The sequence below is a fragment of the Eutrigla gurnardus genome (genome assembly GCF_963514095.1).
Source record: "Eutrigla gurnardus genome assembly, chromosome: 19".
Classification (NCBI taxonomy): Eukaryota; Metazoa; Chordata; class Actinopteri; order Perciformes; family Triglidae; genus Eutrigla; species Eutrigla gurnardus.
This window is the reverse complement of record NC_139930.1, coordinates 21,561,291-21,580,487: the sequence shown is the minus strand read 5'-3', so window position 1 is coordinate 21,580,487 and position 19,197 is coordinate 21,561,291. Positions and strand designations below refer to the sequence as shown.

The following is a 19,197-nucleotide window of genomic DNA, read 5'->3' as shown; positions in this document are numbered from 1 at the left end:
CATAACATGAGCCACGTGCTAACACAAGAGGATGTCTGCCAAATGATGAAATGGATCAAACAGACTTCATGCACACGGGAAACTTAAACGTGGTTACATGACTTTGTTTTCTGTTTGTGAGGGATGTTAAGATGAAGCCATTTGGGGTTTTTTTGACACGGGGAAGTTGCATCACTTAAGATTTAAGACAGCAGGTGAACTGACGGGCTTAGTTTTTTCTTTTACAGTACTCTTTTCCAAATCCTACAGAGACTGATGCAACCTCAAACCGGTAGACGGACACTAGCAGAGCAAGTATTAGTCATGCTGTTGGTAAACACTCTTTTTATGGAAGACATATGTAACCACACTCAGAGGCAGCTCCTGTACAAGTGTATGCAGGCGAGGGCGTCATCCTTTGTCTTGCTTGACTGGGTGAACCACAGCAAGTACAGACGAGCTCTCCACAATGATCTACTTTTCTCTGAGCAATGAAATTCTGTGGTAAAAGCAGGAAAACACCATAAACAAGGTTCAAAAAACAGTCTGGACCCTAATGTGATGTGTCATGTGTCTCTGCCTATAGTACACAGAACCTGAAAGTCCTGCTCCTCAGTATCACCCACATAGGTTGGAATGAATGGCATTTACTAGTCATTACTTAGTCAGTCATTCTATTACAGAAGAGTTTCCCGGTACAACATCTCTTTGCAATGGTGTCTATCTTAAATAAACAAGTCAGAAGCTCTGTGGCCCGGCAGCAGCCAAATGTGACGTTTTTCAATCTGGTTGGTGAGTCATGAGAAAATACCTGCATCACAAAAAGTGGACACAAAAGGTCTCTTCTGTGCCATTTACAGCAATTCCCCTTCTTGCCAAGCACAAAGACTTCATCGCCACATCCATGCACAGATACCCACACACGTGCACAGTCTCCTGTCCTAAACTGTCCGCTATGTTGCTACACGTGCAGTCATGATGAATTTACTACAGGGCGAGTTGGGCAATTAATGCAGAAAACAACCCAATCAACAGGATTTTCCAAAAAAAAAGGGGCAAATTAAGAAGGGTTTATGACCTGCTCGTGGCCTGGCAGGAAAGGGAAGCTGAAATAAGATACACATCTGGGAATTGAACTATTTTTATGTTCTACTTATTTTTTGTAAAAGCACATTTTTATATAAAAATACTGACGAGAAGATCTAACTGCATTTGCCCTATCAGTCTGCATTAAAAAAAAACTCTAAATGACATGTGAAGCCAGCAAGAAACACAACAAGTATTTAATTAAAGAACATTACATTAACCTCACCATTAAAAAAAGTCAGGTGAGTGTCCCGGATGTGGCAAAAATAACCGGAAAGATCACAATGCAAACGATGATGCAAAAGCCAATTTGTTGCAGCTCAATTTGAGGTATGCTGTCTGAGTGTGACCGACTAACTGCGTTGTTTTCATTTAAAAAGTACCCAGCCTACCTTATAATATACAATGCATTATGAGTGCAACCATAACTGTAGCTCCTGTGAGTAACTTCAGTGTGTGTACAAACTTTTCTGATCAAGGCACAAGTGTCAGTCACGATAAACCGGAGTGTGAACGAGCAGAGAAACCCCAAATAAACCTGAATCAACATTTCATTATGTACCCAAAACTCCAGCTGCACCTCGAAGCAGCGAGGGCAAAGCGAGACGAAGAGGGCCACCGCTAATTAGAGCGATGATAGGCGATATCTTTGCCGACATTGTCAATGTTTTGCCAAGTGAGTAAGCAGGCAGAATGGTTAGTTAAACAAGCACTGCATGGCTTCTTCCACGGCTCATACACAGTGAATGCTATCGTTTCTCCAAGGATATATAAATATATATTCCTCTTCCACCTCTAAAAGGAGAATGTTTGGTAAGTAGCATGCACGCACAAAAATGTACAAAATGTACAAAAAAGGACGTCGACAGAAAGTAGAGAAGAGGAGGATTTCAGTCATTGTCGGCATATTTTAGTAGAGAGGCCAGGGGTTCAATACATGAATACATTCTGCCAAGCTCCATCATGTCTTTTTCTCCACGTTGGGAGCGACAAACAATTCTAACGGGAAGAGCAGAATTTCCTGGCAACCAATTAATGCAACCTGCACTTATCTCCCTACTTCTCACTCCTATCTTCACCCTTATCCTCTCATTCCCTCTCCCACATCCCTGTTCCTCTCCCCCCCCCCCTCTCTCCTCGATTCCTTGCAGAACTGACACTTCTGCGTGAGCTTTCCGAAAGTACACAGACAGCTTCTATAGGCTACGGCCTTTTGGGGGGTGCTCAAGCTGGGAAGAGACACAAATCAGACCGTGAGGTCATTCAAAGTCTGGTGGTTGCAGGGGAGAGAAATGGGAACTTCCTAGAGCATATACTTAAAATGGATAATAGCTTACAGAAACCCCTCCTCCAGTTAACATGACTCAGAAAAACAACACTGCAAAACTGCACATAGTGCACATAGTGCAGAAAGAGGCCAAACCAATGGAAATATCTATTAATAAAGTTTTTGCTCTGCTTTTGAACCTTCAGTGATTGTTTTAGACATTATGCTTAATGTGAAGGGGAAATGAGTCAGGTTGATTGAAATGGATCATACGTTAAACCAATGGTTAAGGGATAAGCATCACTACTATAATCTTTCCTGCTGCAACCGTTGGAGTAAAAAAAAAACACATTTTTCAAATTTGGGTTTGGTTCGCTTTCCTGAACACCTCCCCTTCCCCCGAGGCAGCGGAGTTCTGTGTTCTTGTCCAAGCTGGACCCACCCCGGCCCAAAGCCACATGACCTGCTGCCAAGTGCCGGAAAAGTCCAATAATGTTTGGAATTCCCTCATCCTCTACGCATGACTTCAATTACAGCCTCTGGGTCTGCAAAGAAAGTGTCTACTGATTGAAGCACCTTGGCACCAAAAAGGAGGAAGGTGGTACTGGGATGAGACATAGGGGACCGGGTATAAACATGCCCATGCACACACAGGCATGCACACACACAATGTTTAGTTATGCTCATGTAATACACATATCCAGTTGGACATTATTTGCAAACGCACACACAGACATGAACGGCAGAGAACCAGCGTGTAACTGGGTGAAACCTGAGAGCACTGACCACTGCTGCGCCATCACTTTCCTGCAGAAAAGAACAGAAAAAAGTAAGAGAAAAAAAGAAAGAAAAGAAGGTCTCTGCCAAGCAATACATCCACGAGGCCCAGCAAATGGTCTGTGCTCAATTAGGCCCCGTTCATATTATAGCGAAACAGCTCTGGGGTGGAATACAAAAATATTTTTGGCTCCGTCTTCTTAATAGTTGACCTCCAGTCAATCTTGATGGGAGTAAACGTTCCTTCTGCGTTCACACGGTATTTAAGATTAACCATAATTCAATACCAATCACAAGCGGACACAAAAAAATGACACAAAATAATCCCGTCTATTTTAACCAAGCAAGCGAGACAATAGGCAGGGGCTACCCATAATTTTCATTTTCATGTTATGCTAGGCAAAGAAGCTCCGCTCTTTTCTTCACATCATCATATCAAATACATAGTTTAAAAAAAACACACCAAGTGCCTGATGACAAATCAGCAAAAAGGCAAAGGGGAGTGAAGGGGAGGAAGGCAGGACTTGCTGGGGATAAAAAAGCCACAGTCGAGGAGAAGAATGCCGTCGGTCGGAGGCTCGGTCAGCATTTAAAATAGCTGCCAGAAAAGCAGGGAGGCTGGAGGTTTGAGGGTGCTGGAGAGTGGGACGTATGGGAAACCAGCAGGCGGAGGAAAAGGGGAAAAAAGAGGTAGAAGACAGTGGTTTATTATATTAAATCATTCATCTCTCATGCTCCTCCACTGGCCCCAGATGGCCAGCAGATCCATGTAGCCCCTATAGTGACTGTGCATAAAACTACTTTACCAAGAATTCAATAAGCTCCCATGGGAAACGTAAAGCTCTTGGGGCTGACTGCTGAGCATTTAAACAATCGTGTGTGTGTGTGTGTGCCCAGTCTAAGCATGTGATTGTATATTTTTAAGTCGGTATATACCTTGTCATATGTTAGGGGGAAAAAAGAGAAGGGGGCTTGGCTATATAGTATGTGTGACAGTTAGCAGCAGGCTAGAATTAAGCTGGTCTGTAATTAGAATCAGTCATTTGGAAACCTCTGTACAAGTGACTCATACATTCTGTCCAAACACCGCTGCACTGCCACCACCAACGATACTGCATTCGATGCCAGCACCCAGCTCCCATCTCACATGGTAGTTACAGATGGACACACACACACACACACACACACATACACACACACACACACACACACACACACACACACACACACACACACACACACACACACACACACACACACACACACACACACACACACAGCCTGTAACTAGTCCCAGTGTGTGTCTGGCTCATGTCACCTCATCGCCGTCACATTTTCTCTTCTCAGATCAGCCCAGCTGACGGCTGCCTCCCGCAGACTTTTCCCCCCCATCGAAAGCTGCTGTAAGCGCCTTTTATTGCCTGATAAATCCATAAACCCATTAACCACCCATTTATATATCTTAATAACACAGCTGGAGCTATGTTTAATTTAAGATTTTATTCGGCGTCTCACATAAAGCTGGAAACTTTGGTGACGGCTTTTACCCTTTGAAATTCGTCGATGTAGTCGAGGCCCATTAGACGCTCTGACAAAGTACCAGCGCCACACATTACTTATTATTAAGTGAATTATTATTAGTATTATTATTGAAAATGAAAACCTGTCACCAAAATCACTTTGCAATAATTATGATCAGGTGATGCAAACTGTCACAATGAGGAAAAACAAAAAAGACAGAGATAAAAAAAATGTTCACATTTTGCGTTTCCGACTTGGACAACCATGACATTGCACTAATCAATCAATCACATAAGAAGTGTCTAGATTTATGCACCCAATACTAAAAAACAACAAGTGAAGATTATTCTTTTTTATGAGTCGGGGAAAGGCGTAAGACTGACAGAATGAAAAAACATGGAAAGCATACTCACCATCCACTGCTTGCCTCAGCACCTGTAGCTTCCTCTGTTTCTCCTTTATCCTGTCATAGGCTCCTGCGAGGCCCGACCCTACCGACAGGGCTGAGTGGTGATGAGGCTTCCTACTCTTCAGCCCAGCAAACTCAGAGAAGTGAGATTCCCTCTCCCTGGATGCCCGCAGGGGGGATTTAAGCCTGCCTATGGAGTGGGTACTTATGGCACTGCTGCCCCTCCGCGCATCCTCCAAGGCCCCGAAACGGAGAGCCTCTGGGTCAATGCAAGCCAAGTCCACAGAGGACGCCCAGTTCTTCCGTGCCTGACGAGGGCCCGGGTCCCCACTGTGGAAGGGTAAAGATCTCCGGTCCAGTTCCACCGGGCGGCCCTTTTGCTGGGGGTGAAGTGGGTGCAGATAGGGATAAGAGTGCTGGTGCTGGAGTAAAGGGGTTTTGGAGTAGAATTCCGTGGGGGATTCAGAGTTGGGTCCATAGTCAGACGGGGAATACTGAAGGGCTGCCCCGTCGTCCCCCTTCAACAGGTCCTGGATTGGCAGAGAGCCCATGGAACGACTGAGGCCTCGATTAAGAGACGTCTGCTCCTGACTCCTGGCTCTGTAGCGCTCCAGAACCCTGGGGGCGGCACTCCTTCCTGAGAACACAAGAAACCAACATTTTATTGAACTATGAGCATAACCAGAACACAAAACACAAAACAAAACACACTTCCTCTTGAATACCAGATGAGGAAAACCATTTAGAAGGTATTCCAAAGGAAAAGTAGATCTGGTTTCTAATGGATACAACTGCTCATTTAATTTTACACTAAATAAACTGCAAGAGATAATCTGAAATAGACATCATTCCTAGTGGATCACATCATTAATATCAATACAGTAGTGGTATTCATGAGGGGCGAGGAGTGGGATTAACTAGGATTTCCATTTGAATACATACAGTAGGCTTCATTATGCCTAAGTGCCTATCCAACCTGGCATCCATGTCTAACAGCATCAACATGTCAACTAAACACGACAACATGTCAACTGTAAACTCCCCTCCTTTGCCTCGTTAGACCGACCTGAGCACCTGCTGCAGGCCCCTCTACTAAGATTAGACAACCATGTATAATTGGATAGACATACAGCGTGTCCTCAGGTGTCCCAAGCAGTCATAACTGCAAAAATGTAGTATATTTATATATATTGGCAACCCTGACACAGTGGTGGTTAGATAAACGTAATGATAACTGGCTGGAATTATTAGAACCAGATGCCTTATTACAGAAACGTCTCTTTCTTTTTCTTCACCTTAAATTCCACTGTCACGTTCATCCATGGCCAATAAAACGAATTAATTTGTAAATTAAACCAACAGCAGCACAAAGAAAAGCTCTTGACCTGAAAGGGTAACAACTACTTTTGCACATAGTCCGTTTTGTTCAGGAGCAAAGGTTTCTCCATCATTAATAAATAGCATACAACAATAAATAAATGAAGAATGAATGTCCCTTTCTTTGACATTCCTTGCCTTTCCAGACAAGCTGTATACAAACTGATACCAGCTTGTCTTTTAGAGTGGAGGAGATAAACAGAAGGCGAACATTCGCATGAACAGGCGTAAAAAACAACGGCTGCAGAAATGAGTTGCACAGAGGGAGACGTCAGGTCCTGTAAAAACGCTGCATGTGGTGGTTTAATCTACAAAGCATATGCTCGGTCTTAACAGGGAAACACATCAAAGACGGACATGCCGTATTCCAGGAACTCTGGGAAGCACACAAGGACTAGATTGAGCAAAAAAAAAAAACAGGATGTCTTTTATTTCTCAGAGAAGGCTATTGTTGCCACAAGTATTCAGTGAATACTAGTATGTTTGGTGTAGCCATCATATGGGCAATAAAGACATGGCAATATAAAATATCCAACATGAAAAAGAGACAATGACTGAGTTCCCCCGAGCAATAAGTGGACCGACATACAGGAGGGAGCTGCTTCTTGAGAAGAAAGGCGCTTAAGTACTGAGTAATACTCTTTCCGTGTACTTTCCCTCGGGCTGGCTGCTGCTTAACCAGGGAAACAAAGCACTGATACAAACAGCAGACGAGCAGCTTCACTGGTGACTCCGAAATATGCATCTGTAATCAATGCCATCCCGTGCTTACATAATCGGGACGCCAGCCATGTTTGTGCTGCGCTCGCCTTTTCCATGGCCTGGAAAAATGCCGGAGTTCTCCCAGAAACCACTGGGAAGACTTGGTCATATTTTCCTGAATTAAATGCGATTTGAAGTCGCGGCATGTTGTTCACTGTCTAGTTTCGATTCTTTTCCACAAAGTGAGGATGTTAAGTGATGAATAGACCCGACAACCAGACATGGCATTTACATCCAATTCCCTCCGAACAAAACGTAAATTTAACTTTCAGCATCTAAAACAGCCTGTTTATCATCAGAAAGAAAGAATAGAATATCTTGACCTGATTATACGAACTATTTTCATCATAATCTCAACAATCTATTCTAGCAGCTGGTGTCTTAGATCCAAAAAAAGACTACACAGAACTTATGAGTTCAAAAACAAAAACATGTTTTTGAAGACTAATAGAAACCAGACCATTTTTTTCATGAAGAAAGAAGGAATCTGAATCACTGTGTGAATAAAAGACTCTTTCTACACCGCAGTAGAGTTCATTGGTCAACCCACTGAGCAAAAACAGCACTGCGTTGGATGTGTGCATCTTACCCGAGGGCAAGCCCTTGCCCCTCAGCCTCTCGCGGATCTCCTTGCTCCGCTCCGGAAGCGACTCTCTGTCAGTCAGCAGACCGTCCAGCTGAGAGAAGGAAGGCAACAAGTGGAAGTAAAAAGAGAGAGAAAAACAAAGAGCGGGTGTGAGAAGAAACAAAAACAAAACACAGCAGGGAGGGGAGGGGAGGGGGGAAAAAACAGGAGTTCGAGGTCATTCCCTCTGAGTGATCCATCCTGAAATCATGTTCTATCAGCATGAGCCCCATTATCTGTTGGGTAATTTAAAAAAAAGAAAAAAGATTGCTTTGACAGAGCAGATAATTGTCTTCGCTTACAGTTAGCCTAAGCTTGTGCGAGCCAATAAAAAAAATGGGCAAATAAGACGGGCATGTGACCCACATAAAAAAACTGCTTACCTGGGAAAGGCTGCCCAGTACCAGCCGGACCAGTTTTCTGATATAGGAGAAGGGCGGGTCACAACTGGAGTTCCTTATGTGTTTGCTGCAGATGTCCAGCACCGTCCGCAAAGACATTCGACTCAACGTGACGTCGTCGCACATGTTGAGAAGCAGGCTGTTTAGGTGTTCCCCCAACTTCATAGGCTGCACGGCAAAGAGAAGGAAGAGAGTCAACAAACACACAGTACAAACAGTGACGGGGCAGAATATACTGTAAGTGGCATGCTCCTGCATCCCATATTGTCCTGCCAACTTCTATCATGTTCAGATGTGGAGGCGGAGCTAAGCCACGCCAGCATGGTGCAAACCCATCACCCACTACATGTTGGTTTAGATTAAAAGACACATTTTTTCACTCCAATTACTGTTAAATAAGTTGTCCTTCAAAAACACATAAAAGATGCACATTTCACAGTGTGTGCCAAACAACTTCAAGAACCCATTTTTTGTCTGAATCTATCCCCATCACATTTTTTAGCACATAATGTCAAGAAAGCAGCAGATTCAGAGATCGAACTGGAAGTAAAACATAAACAGAGTCGGTTTAGTAGGGTCATCAGCCGTCTATGCAGCCAGTGTGTCGACATGATGTCTACTAACACACTTTATTTACATGCGTCGCAAACAATGGCATGCTGTGTTTGGCCCAATGTTTATTACAAACTTCTCAGCTGCCACGGGTGAGGCCTGAGCCCTTCAGTGACGCGATGTGGATGGTACACCCGAGTGCGAGTCATCTCTAACGCGTGGGCGGTGTTTTCTCACAAATGTCAACACATCTTGTGTGTTACACCTGGCTGAGACATGGATTCATTGTGAGCCAGACAGTCTCCAGAGGTCTTGGCAGATTTAAAACACATTCCAGGGCGCATTGACAGTTCATCAAGATACACGCATATCTCATTTAAAAAGTCAGATTCTACCAACAAACATAATGTCTGCTTTCAGTGTTGTTAATAAGCATATATTAGTCACCAGAATCAGCCTATATTAGCCAGATAATTTACCTGACTTTGGGGGATCTCATAGTCTGCTCCCCAGAACAGGGTCATCCCCAGAGAGTACATGTGCATCTGTGAAAAAAAAAAGTTTCATACGTAAGTTTAATAAGCAGCAGTAAACGGTAAAGCAACAGTGAGCATGTAAAAAAAATGAGGACTATTAAAGGTTTTGTTTCAGTCTGATGAACTAGGCACCGAACCTCATTAATAAAAGTCCGCCCTGTGATGAAGAAAGAAAGACAGACTGGAGCTGGAGTGTAACACAAGGTGAATTAACTCTTATTTGAAAAGGGGGAAAATACGTGGGCTTTCAGCCTAAATCCCAAAACATTTTTTCCATTTTCCTCTCGTTATTACTGTGTACTCATAGCTCGGGAGAGAAATCACTTCCCCCTGAATGTTGGGCTTGGTAGAGGAAAGAATAATTCAGGGATTGCCAAAGAATGCAGCAAAGCGTTCAAGGTCTTTCAGGAACAGAGCTCGAGTGCAAACTTAAAGACGCACTTCACACTCTCAAAAATGTGGAAACGTAAAAGCCGCCCATTAAAAAGCAACACCAGCACCACCACCCCTGAAATGTTGAAAAAGTGAGAGGGAAAATTGTTGCACTTGCAGCTGACGTATGTTTACCCAGAGTCTCTGATAATGAGAGAAACAGATTAGATTTTCTACACTGAAATAACTCAGCTGGGGGAGACGGGACCAGGGCTGGAAAACTGACTCAGCAGAAAACGGTGTTGTGGTTGGGGAGTGCCGTGCCAGAGACGGGTATCCAGCAGAAAGATCCCATTTTAAGGGCTTATTTGCAGTCTCCTTTTGAGCAATAGGGTCTTCCTCTTCAGGGAGACGCCATCTTAAATACCCCAAAAATGTGAAGTAAAGGAAGTAAAGTGTAGTAAAGGTACCTAAAGATCATGACGTATAAGACACATATCAGTGTGTGTGTGTGTGTGTGTGTGTGTGGTTGTGAAACACAAGCAATAAGATGTTATTAATCATATCCATCATGCTCCAGTTGGAGACTTAACATGTTATATGTAAAAACATGGGTAATATAAAGGTTTATACCTTCTCTATATCAGAGACGGAAGTCAAGGAGACCCCTCCCATGACCTCTGGAGCTGTGAAGGCTCTTAAATCCTGCTGGGTGACATACTCATCTGTGAATGAGATGTTGCCAGAGGGCATGAGGAGGAGGGACCAGGGAGATATGATGAAGCCCATGGCTGCAGGGTCTGGAGAGGGGAAACAGATAATTCAACAGCTGGAGATTAGAATCAGGAAGAAAAGCAACAAAACAAACACGACAACATTGTTCGACTTCCATTATTTAAATTCCCAGCCATTGTTAAAACACGAAAGCACACACATACACACAGCGAATTACAGTGTTTTCCAGCTCGATATTACCATCAAATTTTGTGGAAGCATTTACGGTCTAAATCGAAAAATGTAGACATATCCAACCACAGTGGATGTTTATCGCTAAGGCTTCGGCATTTATGGAAACTCGAGATGATTGAAGTAAACAAAAACACATGTTGCTTTCTTAGCCTGCAAGCAAATAACTGTTGAGGCATAGAAGCAGAAAGGAATGGCTACACGGCGTAATTCTCTTTTCCTACAAAGCCACAGCCTGCACTTTGGTTAGAGAATGTTTTAAAAATATACAAAGGAATGTTTGAACAGCGCTGCAAAATTCTTTTCTTCGACTCGGAGAGGAGCAGTGAGACGAACAGAGGAGCTGGATTTGAGGCACTAAATATCTACTTTCAAAAGCTGGAATTTACTAAGTAAATAGAAGTTTCCTGTTTAAAACTCGTGTGACCATTTGAAGATCTCACTCGAGAGTAGAATGGGGTACTAGGTGTATCCCGCACATAACTCACGCTCTGGATAAGCAATAATAGAGCTGCATGACTTGGCCTGAGCCAATTTGTTTCTTGGTGGATAACACACAAAAACAACAGATTCAATAAACTGTAGATATACGCAGAAATGATGGAAACTGACTGTTAGTATTAGCCATTAGGCTGAGAGAATAATTCTGATTATCCTAAGAGGCTGCCCTCTAAACTAGATGCTGACAGCCTGTGTTATATGCATTCAATGTCACAGTAAACAAGCCATTAGAGAGACAGGCTGTCAGGTGTGTGACAGCTGTCAGAGTGCCAAACACAAAACGCAAGCAGCACTCGATTTTGGCATGAGGAGCGATTCCTGGAACAAATCAGAAATATTCACACATTGACTGTTCAAACAAAATCATTCTTGTACAAACAAAGCAACTTACCACTACTGTTTACATACAGCAGGGGGGGGGGGAAATAAACTACCTTAAGTGTTTGATCATGCGTGTCATGTAAACGTTTGATAAGTCAATTGAACGCTGGCCAACTTCATACAATTAGGAAACTGGCACATTCACTGCAGCCACAGAAATCAAATACATCTAAAGTATGACATTTAATCTGCTTCAGCAAAACAAAAGACATCGACTTCTCTTGTTTTTGTGGAATTTTATAAAAAAATATATATTTATATACTCTCCATTCCGTTTCATAGGCGACCAGGACATCTAACAAATGTTAAATCTAAATGTGTGGCGTTATTAATCCACTACTGTGGTAAACATACTTCTTTACATAGCTCAGTGACTCTATAATAGCCGGTTCCAACATCTGCTCTTCAAATTTTAGCTTCACTCAGCAGTCTAAAACTGTACACATGAGAGGCCACACTTTACTCAGTATAGCTAGACAGCTACACTCCGAAGGAAAACAGAAGGACGTGTGAACAATCGCAAATCGCTGCAGCACAATATCATGCGAAGATTAAAAGAAGATTGTGTAAAATGCTACAAGTATCCAGCCTTGCATTTTTAGTCTTTAATATTTTCTTGGTGTGGACGTGACCTCGGCATAAAAACGCATATTTACGGGACACACTGATGAGAAGGAATTCCTACGACAAGCCAGGATTGTCTGCAATGAAAAACAGCAAAAACTGGAAGTTGAGGTCAAGCTGGGTTCTTAATCCTCGTTGCTGATTCATGGAAATTCACAGATGATCAACACAATTAACGGCAACCTTGTCAGGTGGTTGGGAATTTTGTACGAGACAAGGCATCACCCAGTTTTTTTTTAAAAACACAAAGAAGGCACTGCAGCGCCTGCTGACTCACATCCTGTCCAATGTCTCCAGAGTTAAACCTCCCAAAGTCACCCACCGCTGAAGTTTACTTTAGTTTAAAAAAAAAAAAGAGACAATCTGGAATTGAGCGGCCGTATCTCGGCTTTGGCTTCAAGGACAATTACACTCACAGGCACAAATGACTCACAAAAGCGATTACGACACGAGAAAACAAAACTGCGTGGTAAACAACCGTACTAATGATGCAGAACCAGAATGCAACGTAGTCACGCTGACAACGAAATGAGTGCGCTGATTTAATGTTGTGATTCAACCGATAGCAGACCAAAAACGTTGCTAATTTTAGAGTCTGAATGTGGCCGAGCCTATAATTTAAAAAAAGAGGACAAAGAGGAAAAATGCCTGCGTAAAAGCATTTTGTCTTGTTTGTCGAGTTGCTTCTTTTGATTTCTGCGGTGATGTGAAGGACTGTTTATTAGCAATCCACTGCCACAAGCAACAATATTAGCAACTCATTTCACAGAAAGAGAGAGAGAGAGAAAATCCATCTTTTTTTTTCTTCATTCCCATTGAATTGAGAGAGATTAATTTTAAGAAAGGAAGTGTTGACATATTTAGAGAGTCGTCTGTTCAATAATAAGACAGGAAGGACATAAGAAAGTATGCACGACAAATAAATGTGAACTCTCGTGTGTGTATGTGCATTCATTTCCCGGAGACGTCTTTGATCCCACATGTCCTTACATACGTACCTTTATGAAAGAGTTCCTGGAGGCTCTCGGCACTCTGGCTGAGCACTGCCCAGACCTCCTCCTCCTGGAGCGGACCTCCTCGAACCTCCAAGGCTTCTGCCAGAGACACATGCATCTTCCCTGTGCGAGTAGAGAAAGGGGACACGCATGAATATAGAAACAAACATGCTTTCTTTATAAAGATACCAGTGCCTTCCGTGGAAAGTCAAGTCAGGCTGGTAATCATACATCTGATTCTGCACATCACATGTGCTAATCAGCACAATAATACCTGAGACTTCATAAATACAGCAATATATAAATGCTGCTGTTATACTGTCCAATGGAAAATAATCATTTTTGATTCACTTGAGAATGATAATACGAACACAAGACTAATCCTGAGAGAATCCACACCCTGCTTGTCCAGACTGGCCTGACGGTCTAGGATTAAAGCAAATAGGCCTTCATTACCATATCACAAGAAAAACCCACAGCAGTGATGCACTTAACATCAACATTTCTCTCTCTCTCTCTCTCTCGTGCCCTTGGGCAAACGCCCACGTCGTCTAAACGTAAGCCGTTTTATCATCCTCTGCAATTGAGGAGGTAGCGCAAGCACATGATGCGCACATGCACACACACACACAGACAAACACAGAGACACACACCCTGCTTTGCATGAGTCACATTCAGCTAAGCAGCGGTTTATAACTTGGATTCTTTAGCAACTTCTGAGAACTTAAGATAGCAGCTTCCCACTGAAGGGGACACTAATCCAGAAGAACACCACTTCTTTCCTTTTTTTGCGTGGTCTCAAAGCTGCTTGCTGCTCTAACAAATAAGTAATAACTCACACTTCCCATTCCTGATTACATGCCATAAAGCTATAACTGGGTCATACTCGAGTTTGTTATTATGTTACGGTCGGCGGTGAAACGGCAACTCCAGCTTTTGGTGTACCATATATGTAGATATATTATCACACAACAGTACATCTACAGGACTTCACATGGGTTCATATTTCACACGTGCCACAACACGCTTTTACTTGCAGGGAAAACTCTGAACTCATGTGACCCACAGCCTGGCTGCTCAAAATTATTTTCATTTGAAAATAATCTTCATTTGTTCCGTACTCTTGAGACCAAAAGAGTGTGCAATAAAGAATAATGTTGGGGGTAAATATGGAATATAAATTCAAATATAAATAATTATAAATTACTTGCTTAATGTGTTATTTATGTGCATGTCACAGGTGGGCGTAAAGAAGCAAAAAAAGAATCAGAAGCTGCGTTGGTGTCTGAATTATCTCATCACTTCCCTTTAGAGGTTTAAGACGCTTCAACCACTTCAAACAAGAGACCGTGTTCTCTGAATTGGAAAACTCAAGAAATGATTAAATGAGGTAAGTGCTTGTAATATATTGATTTAAGCTTATCTGTGGCATCTACTTTACTTACTACAATCTTCCTCTAGACTTATATGACCATTTCTACCACTTTTTCCCCCGTCCAATGATCAAGACTTCAAAAGACACAAAATGAAGTCTTAAATTACACAATACAGTCACAAAAGTTGACAATGACAGACAGTCATGGTGCAACAGGACCAAAATGCTCTGTTGATGATACCTCTACTGAAAAATAATCCATATTTTAAAATTTTGATAGGCTGAGTCTCATTTTGCAGTGTCCCCACAAATTGAGCAAACTCACATTTAACACAGCAACGGCTATATTTGCTAAAAGGACAATAAGAGCTGTAGGTTTAGTGGGCAGCATTTGAAACCTCCCTTCCCAACACCGGACTTGTGCCTCAAAATGTCCATAACTTGATGTAACAGACAATCACAGACAGTCCCATAGTGGAATACATCACCTAGGAACCACACACTACTAAACTTTAAATCCATCCAATGGTTGTTGAGATACTCTAGTCCGGACTAACGTGGTGGACTGACCCAACAGAGATGGACATCGTCGTCCCTGAATTCACATCCAAAGCTTCACTAGAAACATACCCTGAAAACGAAGCAATGCACCTGTTTTTCGTGTTTGGCGTTACGAGCTCAATGTGAGAATGTCGCTCATCCATAAACTCTTAACATAAACTGGGTCAGCAGCCTCATTAGTGTCTGGCTTTATTTTGGAAAAAAAAGAAATATGTGGAACAAACGCCCCTTTCTATGAATTTGGGTTTGGAGAAGAGAGTTAATGAGTAAGCATGTCACAGGCCTCGATGTTTATATGCAGGAATGCAGGTTAACCATTCTAGTCAATGGGAGGCGTGAAGTCTGAGGCGCAGTGGGTTCCTGCCCATCTTGCTCATTACCCATGAGAATGGGGAGAGCGGGTGCTGTGAAGACTGATTGTTTTGCGGCCCTTGTTATTTCAACAGAGACCTACAGTGGAATGTTTTTATCCACGCTGAGGCTGCTGCCCGGGCCAGCTCCTCTCACATTGGACCACGGTCCTGCTCATTATTGAGGGGGGCTTAGGAGGCAGCGGCCCAAAACAGCAAGAGTAGACAGCCTTCACCACTTCAGCGCCTCATTCTCTTTTTCTTTTTCCAAACAGTGGGGATGTTTGTTCCCATGTATTCCCACACTATAGCAGAAAGAAAAGAGAAAAAAAACCCTAAACAAAGCTTAAGTCTGCGTGTGTGTTTGAAAGACTTGGCCACAGTCACAAGGATTTTAAAGAAAATAATCCTGGAAACGTGATAGTGCTCTTTACTCTGCACTTAAGCGAAGCTTTTACTTTCCTCCCACTTTCCCCATCTGTGACACGGCTACAACCCATGAAATGGATTTGAGAACAATCCAGTGAAAAACTGCACCTCAGATGAGTAAAAATAGTTCTGTTTCTTTCAGTTCTCATCCCTCTGTCTTTGTCAGGATCAAAGAGATCATAAAAACATGTACGTCTTTCACTGTAAAACTTTTCTTTGATCTTGAATCGTTTAAAGAATTGAGGACTTTCACTGGTGAGGCTATCGCCCATAAAAATGCCAGATTCCACTTCTATTTCCAACAACTATTAACTAAGATATGAGAAGGAATTTTGTTCATATCCTCCAAAACATCAGAACTGTGGTCTCAGCTGGCAAACCCATTTGGAGGAGACGCCAATGAAAAGAGAGCACTCCTCTTCGCCAACATTGAGGTGAAAATCTTCCTGAAGTCATTCATGCCAGGAAAATTCAACAACAAACTCTGAGTGAACCTCTATTACCAGAATCACACGGTATGATGCCGCCTGCCAGCACACGATTCAAATTCAAAACATGCACAGACACACACGGGTGTCGAGGAAGACCTGGCATCAGGATGTCTTTTGAAGCAACGCGACTGATGACTTAAAGAGCGGATGTTTTCAAAAATGCGCATGGCAAAACAAAGCCAAATTGCATGCTCATAAAACTGAAGAAGACACAAAGTTAACGCTCAATCAGTGTATACTTCCTAAGACTGTAACAGTGAGTGGATGGGTTGTGGTTGCATTCAAGTGTCTTGTGAAGAAACCGGTAGCGGGAACTATAAACGGAAGCGGTGACTCACCTTAATAAAAAGAAAAAAGGGAGAACCTGATGGCTGGTGCTGATTAATCGGAAACCTGCTCTTACAATTCGGTCAATTAGCCGACATGCTTTTTTCCCCTAGATTATTTTACTGTGAGTTTTACCACAGGGTTGATGACGGACGACACCCTGACCATTACAGTACCGAACCCCCGGTACCTTCCAGTTACGGACTGGTTTTTCCACCTATCACCAATAAGCCACCCTGGATGTTGGTGGGGGGTTTTTTTTTTCTTTCTCCCCAGCTCAGCCAGGGTTCAGGGTCCAGCCAGAAATGAGAGCCACGACTATTCCATGATTATCAGCCCAGCTCTGGGCCGACGGCCCTCGCTTCTCATTTTGGTCTCGACCTCATCCGCTCCATTTCTGTTAATCACAGGGTAGCTATGAGTACCGTGACATGCAGAGCATGGTTTTGCAAAACCTCACTCCACACCCCCACTCTTCCAACACACACACACACAAACCCAACCCACTGACTATTTTCCCCCATTTTTTTTTCCTATGATGATGCACACGTCATCCACATCATAACCACTTTAGATGGGAATGTTTCCTCTTGCTCCATCACACACCACTTTTCTTTCTCCTCTTTGACTTAAAGCTAACTTTTATATGGTAATGAAGGGGGAGGGGGACAGATGGGTAACAAACTGGCTTCCTACAACCCCCATAAAGCCTTCAGCCTGCACTGACTGACACATTACGCCCCTTTAAAAGCTTAACGTTAGTCATGTTGACAAAAAAAAAATCTCTCATAATTACTCAAATAGTGGTGGTGGCGGTTAGCTAGCCAGACTTGTAATTTAAAATAGTGGTGTGGTCAAAGATGCCCCCCATGTCGGAGTAGCATTGTGGTAACACAAAAAAACATATATATAGTACAACTTTCCTGTCAATACGCGCTAAACAACCAAACAAACCGTTAACTAGCATACACGTATTTAAGCTAGCAGCACCATCAACGTTTGGGACGTTTTTTCTCCCCACTCCGTGGACACTTCACGCGAAAGTTAGCTACGTTTTTTTTTTTTTTTTTTAATTAAGCGCTTAAAAACTAAACTTACCAGTCGAGAAGAGCTATGAAGTCACTCGAAAAGGGTTGGTGCTCCGACGAGGCTATGAGTGCGCACACAACAGGGACCGGAGGCCATCCCATCCACAAAGCAACATCTTGGATAGTAAGTTGGACTGACTGTTGCAGGCGGCGAGGCAGGCAGACAGGCAGGCAGACAGGCGAAGCAACAGGTCTCTCCCTCTCCACACACACACACACACACAGCTAAGCTAGCTATAAAAATGTTAAAAAAAATCCACCACACACCGGCAGCTATTGTTATCCGAGCCGCCGCGGTTAAAAGAAAAAGACAAATATCTTCCTAAAGTGCTCAGAAGTCGCGTTTGATGGCCACGATAACGCAGCTCCCTTCGAGCGCAGCCGAGTCACCATTACTGCCGGAGGAGCGAAACAAACCAGACCCCTCCTTCAGCGCAGCTAGCGTGGGGCTAAGTGCCGGGGAGTAACAAGATACCTTACTATGGCCGTCCATTGGCTGTCCGCGAGGGGGGACTGTCATTTAACCGTTTCTATAGCAACTCACACAGCGTGTTTCTAGCATGGAGACACTTTTATAGGCACTATAGCTGTCCAACTTCTGTATGGAACCACCATGCACTAAATATCTGTTTAAAATGCATTTTAGTGTGTTTTCTGAAGATTTACTCTGATTATATAAAAGTGCATGTAATTAAATATTAATGCTGAAATCCACTACTTATATTTAGAGCAGATGCATCAGTTTGTGTATCGTGTGCTTTTGGGATCATGCTAAGGAGCCGACACAAAAAAAAAAAAAGGAAAAAAAATCAAGCTCTGCCCATATTTCAGTATTTCCCCACAAGATCAAAAGAGTTGTATGAGAGACATCTAAGAAGCCAGGAAGCGTTTCACTGCTGAGTACTTCCTTCCTATGGGGCACTTCAAAGCTGCTGGTTAATGGGCTGCCTTCTGCCACCTAGTGGCTGTTAATCATCATTACATCGCATGACACATGACACAATATCCCACAAACATAAAGGAGATCTACTTTATTATATTTGGAGGCTGTCGTCATCTCAGGGAGTACACCAAAAATAAAAAAATAAAAACAAAAGCTGGGTTCAGATTTATACCAAAAATCTAATTAAAGTAATTTTGTAGAATACTGTAGACATTTTGGGCAGTAAAATATATGGGTAAAGTCCCCTAGCAAGCCAAAGAAAGTTGCTCTCAAAGAATATTATTGTTTAATGTGGATCCATGCATTTTACACATTTGTTAACAACCACATAGTTTTAATTGTGTTTTCCTTTTGGCAATAGGACTTCTTCATTATATTTGCTACACTAGTCTCAACTAAAAAGTACCAAAGCTCCGGCATTTAGTTGTCCCAGCTGGTGTTGAATAACTATTCCAACTAAACAGCAAATAGCCTTGTAGAGACGTATTAGAGATCGTGCTGC

General features: G+C 42.8%; 1 protein-coding gene across 3 annotated transcripts in view; it reads right to left on the bottom strand.

Moving 5' to 3' along the window:
- Positions 1-18,156, bottom strand: part of ptpn13 (protein tyrosine phosphatase non-receptor type 13) — a 36,974-nt gene extending 18,818 nt beyond the window's left edge. For all 3 annotated transcript variants that reach the window (XM_084034984.1, XM_084034985.1, XM_084034986.1), the window contains exons 1-7: positions 17,763-18,156; positions 13,135-13,254; positions 10,298-10,464; positions 9,236-9,301; positions 8,187-8,372; positions 7,768-7,855; positions 5,044-5,676 (exon numbers count right to left, since the gene is read on the bottom strand). In XM_084034984.1, coding sequence (XP_083891110.1) covers positions 5,044-5,676; positions 7,768-7,855; positions 8,187-8,372; positions 9,236-9,301; positions 10,298-10,464; positions 13,135-13,249 — 1,255 coding nt within the window. In that variant the 5' untranslated portion in view covers positions 13,250-13,254; positions 17,763-18,156. The remainder of the gene's footprint in view (positions 1-5,043; positions 5,677-7,767; positions 7,856-8,186; positions 8,373-9,235; positions 9,302-10,297; positions 10,465-13,134; positions 13,255-17,762) is intronic.
- Between the last annotated feature and the right edge of the window lie 1,041 nt (positions 18,157-19,197).